The sequence below is a fragment of the Pinus tabuliformis genome, chromosome 4_1 (genome assembly GCF_031772625.1).
Source record: "Pinus tabuliformis cultivar Carrire ecotype Pingquan chromosome 4_1, CPIR1, whole genome shotgun sequence".
Lineage (NCBI taxonomy): Eukaryota > Viridiplantae > Streptophyta > Pinopsida > Pinales > Pinaceae > Pinus > Pinus tabuliformis.
In genome coordinates, this window is record NC_142303.1 from 688,206,720 (window position 1) to 688,213,451 (window position 6,732).

The 6,732-nt window shown below is 41.2% G+C and overlaps 1 protein-coding gene across 1 annotated transcript; it reads left to right on the top strand.

Annotated features, from left to right (window-relative positions):
* Positions 1-6,021: 6,021 nt before the first annotated feature.
* LOC149178002 (uncharacterized) lies at positions 6,022-6,531 on the top strand. The gene has a single exon (XM_089421949.1). The coding sequence runs from the start codon at positions 6,022-6,024 to the stop codon at positions 6,529-6,531; it is 510 nt and encodes a 169-aa protein (XP_089278075.1).
* The last annotated feature ends 201 nt before the right edge of the window (positions 6,532-6,732 follow it).

A 6,732-nucleotide genomic window follows, 5' to 3' on the forward strand; every position in this document is an offset into this window, starting at 1 on the left:
TATGGTAACTAGTGCCATAACCCATTTTATCCAATCATGATCAAAGCCATAGGCTTTTAAAATTTCTCTTATATATGACCAGCTAAGTTTGTCATAGGCCTTTGCTACATCCAGTTGCATTATCATTCCAGCCTGCTTGTTGGTAATGAGTGAATGAACCGTTTCATGTGCTTATATTATATTATCTAGAATTTATCTTCCTTCCACATAGCCTGTTTGTTTCTCTGACACTAGGGTTGGGAGGAGAGGTTTAAGATGATTGGCAATGACTTTGGATATTATTTTGTAGATCACATTGCATAATGCTATAGGTCAAAATATGTCTGGAGAGGTGGCCTTCTCCTGTTTGGGGATTAAGGCTATGAAAGATTCATTGAGCGCCTTTAAGACTTTCTTAAATCTTCGAGAGTCTTCCACAACCTCCAGGATGTCCTATTTCACTATCTTCCAACAAGCTTTGAAAAAGTCCACATTGAAGCCATCCGAGCATGGTGCTTTCCCATTTTTCATCTCTTTCACTGCTTCCTCAGTTTCTTCCACTGTTACTGGTCTATTGAGATTGAAATTATCTTCTCTGGTGACCAATTTAGGGATGTACTGAGTGAATTTTTCTGTAAACTGGTATCTATCTTCCGAGGTTTCCTCAGCAATTTTCTGAAATTCTGGAGTAGAACTTTCTCCATCTCTTCATGAGTGTTTCTCTCTACACCATGCTGATCTGTAAGTTTCACAATTCTATTGTTGTTTTGGTGAGCTATGGTGGATCTGTGAAATAATTTGGTGTTCCTCTCCCATTCTTTGATCCATTGTACTCTATATTTTTGTCTCCGGAGTGTTTCCTCTTGAAGGCATCTATTGTCCCACTCCTGGTGGAGTGACTCTGCCATCTCTTTCCTTTCATCTGTGTATCCTTCTGTGATAAGAATCTGGTTTATTTCCTTTAGTCTCTTTTCCACCTCTCCTTTAGCTTTGAAGATGTTACCAAATTCCTTTTTGTTCCACTCTTTGAGTCTGCCTGTAATATGTTTGAGTCTGCAATGAAGTAGGAACACCTTTGTACCTTGAAGGTGAAGATCTTCCTTCCACCATTGTTCAATATTTGTGAGGAACTCTGAATGTGTGAGCCAAGCATTCTCAAACCTGAAGGGGGTGTTCCTTGGTTTGCCAAAAAGGGAGGCTTCTAATTGGATAGGCCAGTGATCTGAACCCCCAAAAGGTAAAATGAGTGCAGTAATGTTGCTTCCCCTCAGAAGAAGTTCCTCTGAAACCATAAATCTGTCCAATTTTGAGGCCACTTGGGTAGGGCCTCCTCTTTTGTTGTTCCAAGTGAAGATTCCATTTCTTGTTTCCATATCAACCAATTTCATATTGGTGATGAAGTTTTGGAAGGCAATTGAATCTCTCCCGAGTATTTTAGTTCCTCCTTTCTTCTCCATGAGTGATTTTGTCATGTTAAAATCACCTCCAAGAATCCATGGTAGAGCTGGGTATCTCTTCTTCATATCCTCCAGTGTTGTGAGGAGTTGAAGTTTTTCCTCCATTGGTTGTGGACCATAGACATTGGTGATCATGTAACATTGCTTGTCTCCCACCAGTTGGAAAATTAGAGAAAGGTGATGTCTGGATGCCTCTGCATCTATCACACCAAATTTTTGTGGATCACAGAGAGTGATAATACCACCAGCAGATTTGTTTGCCTTAACTTCAAGATATTCATATCTATTTACCCATTTGCTATGTTTTTCACTAATCTCCTCCACTTAGCATTTTGTTTCATGTACGAATACTATGTCAGGTTTTTCCCCTCTAATCCTTTTACCAAGATTCCTTTGTTTTCTTCTGCTCCCTAGCCCTCTAATGTTCCAGGTTGTGATTTTCATTGAGGTGGGGTTATAAAGGAGTAACTAGAAAGGTCTTTCATCCTTCCTGAATCAATCATGAGCTTTCCACACTCCAATAGTAATTCCTTCTATCTCTTTCTACTCCTCCTTTTGCCTTGATTCTTTGTTAATTTTCCGGTTATTAATCCTATTGAGGAGGTTCCTTTATTTTCCTGGTTGTCATGTCCTCTTTTGAATCTTGCAGCTGTTTGATGTGTCTTGCTAAGGAATATCTATTGGACTTTATCCACGTCCTCCCGAGGGATGGAGTTTATTCTCAGGTTTCCACCCTGTTCTAGAAACTTTTCCAGCTCTAGGTTCTCCCTTTCCAAGATCTCCTGCAAATCTTGATCCTCCGTACCACTTTCACTTTGAGTCATTTCCTAGTCTTTTTCTACAACCATGGTATTCAAAGATTCCATCGTGTGTTCATTCTGTTCCTGAATGTACTCCACGTTGGTCTCTTTTTCTTTTCCCCTTGCTGTCTGATTCTCTGCAGTCTCTTTATCCCCTTCCTTAACTTCTTTTTCTCCTAAGATCTCAAAGCTGTTGTAACCTTTTGTTTTATCATTCACACTAGGGCTCTTTTATGTCTTCCTTCCTCCCCCTTTTCCTTTCCCTCCCACTTTGGTGAAACCTATCTGGTCTTTTCCTTTGTTGGGATTTAGGTTTTCCTCCCTTCGATTGAGTGGACAGTCTCTTGATAGATGCCCATGCTCATGACATTTGTGACATCTGAATGGGATATGTTCATAATCAACTGCTTGAACCCATTCCTCATCATAGACTTCTAGAATGACCTCATCTGGAAGGGCTCCTGATAGGTCCATCTCCACACAAATGTGGGCATAGGATGTATATTTTCCCCTTAGAGTTGCCTCTAAAATCTTTAAGAAATGACCTAATTTATTGCCTATAGCTTTTAAAGACTTTGGCATCCAATAATCTAAAGGTAAGTAGTATAGTAAAATCCATACCGGTAATGAAGTGAAGGTTTATTGTTCAGGCACAAATTTCATCGTCCATGGCCTCATATAGAGCCCAGCAGCTGCAAAGAAGTATGGCCCTCCTTCAAAGATTCCGTCTCTGTCTTCCATGTTCGTAAAAACCATAGTGAAAAAACCTTTGGATCCAAGATGAATATTTAACTCCCCCTTTGGTTTCCAATTGTATTTTATCCAGGTGTACAATTCTTTCTCTGATGTCCAAATTCCCATAAATTTACATATGATGGCATAGTTAGCCATGTGGTCTCTGTGCGCTTGTAAAGCTAGATCATTTAGAATAACCAGAGGTTTAGTTGTGGTCTTGGGTTTACAGGGCCCCATCTGACCCTTGACCTCTATCCTTTGACCTCTGTCCTCTAACCCTTGACCTTTGTCTTCCACTTTTTCCTCCCGACAGTCTTCTTCGTGGGCCCCTTGATCTGCATTGGTTTTGCTACCTTCCGCCCTCTGAGTTTCTGTGTCTTTTGTCTTGACCTCCCAAGGCTTTGGAGGTTTGTTCTTTTTCCCCCCTCTTCCTCTGTCTACTACCATATAACTATAGGAGGGAGTGGAGCTCCATCCTCCCTATGCCTCCATGGATGCTTAGTACTCTCTGCCACTAGTTTCATTAAACCCTAGAACCAGAGCTTCCTCCTCTCCCCGTAAGTTTTCCCATCTCTAATCAATAAATCTTATTATGTTAAAAGAAATTAGTTTTTTTAAATAAATTTTATTTTCAATTATCAAATCATAATTAAAAAAATAATAATATATATATATATATATATATATATATAGATATATATATTATTATTTTAATTATGATTTGATAAAATCTCATTCCAAGTTATGAAAATATTTCCACCTTTTCAATTATTATAAGCATTACATATATAAATGTTACATGTCAAATTAACGATTATAAAGGTAGACAAATAAAGGTTACATTAACACTCTTAGGCCGTCGGAAGCAGGGATGAGCGCTTAGGGTTTGATACTGCTCTGCAACTGGCAGACCTTTACAGACTGTGCCGCTCTGCCATAAACCTTCAGCCATAAGGCATCTTCAGCACAATAAGGCACAGCTACCGCGCAATGGAACCCCCTCAGGGGGAGGACATGGTGCCTCCCCCCGCTGATACAGAAAACGCCCTGCAACAAACTGAAAATGTCAGGAAGGACCATCCAGAAGATACAGCAACAGAGAATGAAAATGCGCCAACAAATAACAACACAAATGAAGAACCAAGAGTAAATTCAACCACCTACAAGCCTATAGCAGTTGACAGACCCAAAATCGAGCTCCCAAGTCAGTGGATCAACTCTCAGATCCAATTTATGAGGGATCATGCTCTGATAGGAAAGTTCATAGGCCTTTGGCCAATGAAGAAAGCTTTTCATGGTTGGATCGTAGCCAAATGGAAGCCAGAAGGGCACATAACCATACAGTTAGGGCCTAAAGGGTTCTTTACTGCCATTTTCAATTGTCTGGAGGACCGAAATAGGGTACTGGATGGAGGACCATATTTCTTCAACGCAACAGGCCTATACCTAAGAGGATGAATCAAGCGCTTTAACCCGGACAAAGAAGATCTGAGCTGGGCCCCGGTGTGGTTATGCCTTTATTCTCTCCCTCTATAGGATTGGGACAAAGACTCTTTGCGAGACATTGGGAATGGTTTAGGCGAATTCATCAAAGTGGCAGAGGAGACAAAGCTGAAGCGCTATACCTCCTATGCACGGATCTGTGTATACATGCACCTCAGCAAAGCTCTCCCAGATGTGGTAAGCCTCTACCATGATGATTATGAATGGTTACAAACAATAGATTACGAGCGTGTACCATTCCACTGTCGAAAATGCCATGCCCTAGGACATTTATTCCGAGACTGTCCCTCCAATATGAAATCCACGACCACCCCTTCAATGGACAAATCCGACTAGGATGGGTTCACAAAAGTTCCCAATCGCAAAAAGACCCATGAAAAGCCCTCTACCTCAGTCAAAAAACCTATCACCAACACCTCCTTTCCATCAACAGGCAATAGATTTGAAACCCTGCTCCAACCGAAGGTTCATATTTTAGATAATCAGGAACAACCTGAAGCCACCCCTAAGACTACCGCCCATTCTACTCCCTCAAGCTCAAAGAAAGCCCTCACTTCTAAGCAACCCGTGGACACCAAATCGCCCTCTCCCAGTAACCCGCAGAAAAGGATTGCTCAAGAAATGGAGATAGATAGCACTCAGATGCAGCTCACGATTGTAGATGATACAGAGGCAGAGTAGGAAGCAATACAGCACATGGAAGAGGAACCGGAGAGCTTTGACATCGGAGATCTAGATATACTGGGACTTGAACAAGCATGTAAGAAAAAGGAATATGACAAAATTCCTGAGCGACAGCTAGAGAACTTAGAAGTAATTCTCTCAAGAGAACAAAAATAAAGATCATTAGGTGTCCAAACTGGCAGTCAGTGGGATGGAAGAAATATCTTCAAAGACAACAAGAAACGAGGAAGGAAAACAGATCTACAGAGAACCATCCGCATAGGGGAGATGCTAGTGGAATCTTGAAGATACTCCAAGCTTGCCAAATATTATGATCCCCTTCCCAATCATGAATCATGAAGCTCATCTCATGGAACATTATAGGGCTCAACGGCCTGGGAAAGGGTTGACTAATAAAGAATATGCTACAATAGGAAAAGCCTCAAATTCTCTTCTTGCAGGAGACCAAGTGTAATTCCACAACGTTGGATCAGATCCTCGCCAAAGCATGACTAGGAAGCAAAGAAGTGGTTGTGGAAGCCACAGGAGCCTCAGGAGGGCTAGCCATTGTTTTGGATGATAGAGCTATAACACTTACTAACATACATGCTAGTAAGCACTTTATCCAAGCCATGTTTCATTTAACAGGGAAAAACGTCCATGGACACTTAACCAATGTCTACTTTCCCCAGGAGGCAACAAACAAAGTAGACACACTAAATACCTTAACTCAGATCAACTCAGAAAGATCCCACCCACTTTGGATCACAGGAGGGGACTTCAACATGATTACAAGATTGGAGGAAAAAAGAGGAGGACAGATCAAGTTGGACGATGAAAGCACCCACTTCAAAAATTACATTCATAACAACAGGATCATAGATATGGAATTCAACAATGGCGTATATACATGGAACAACAAGCGTGCATATTCCCACCAAATTGCATCTCGGTTAGACAGATTCCTGCTTTCTGATAACGCAATACATCTTGGTGGGGATCTCATGGCCTCTATATTACCACTCTCTGGCTCGGACCATTGGCCTATTAAGCTTCACTGGCAAAGACCGGGAGACAATGTTCGCAGGCCCTTTCGCTTTGAAGCCTTTTGGATGAATCACCCAGATTTTCACAACCTAATAACAGAGACATGGAAAAATTTCACACCACCAGCAGGCACAAAAATGTACAAGCTCCAACAAAAGTTAAAAAATCTTAAGGAAAACATAAAACAGTGGAATCGCTTTACCTTCGGCAATATCTTTCAGGCGCAAGACGCTCTTGAACAAGAAATGCAAAAATTACAGCAGAGAATCATAGCTGAAGGCAGATCCGAAACCATAGCAGAACAGGAACGTCAACTACAAATGCAAATCTCAGAAAGAGAAAAATAGGCAGAGATTCTTTGGAGACAAAAGTCGAGGATCAGATGGCTTAAAGAGGGCGAACGCAACACAAAGTTCTTCCACCATACCACTATCCAACGGAGAATGCACAACAACATTGTTGTCCTACAAAATCGACAAGGGGAACATCTAGAAAAGCATGAAGATATAGAACAGGAACTCCTCACCCACTTTCGGAAGGTGCATCAG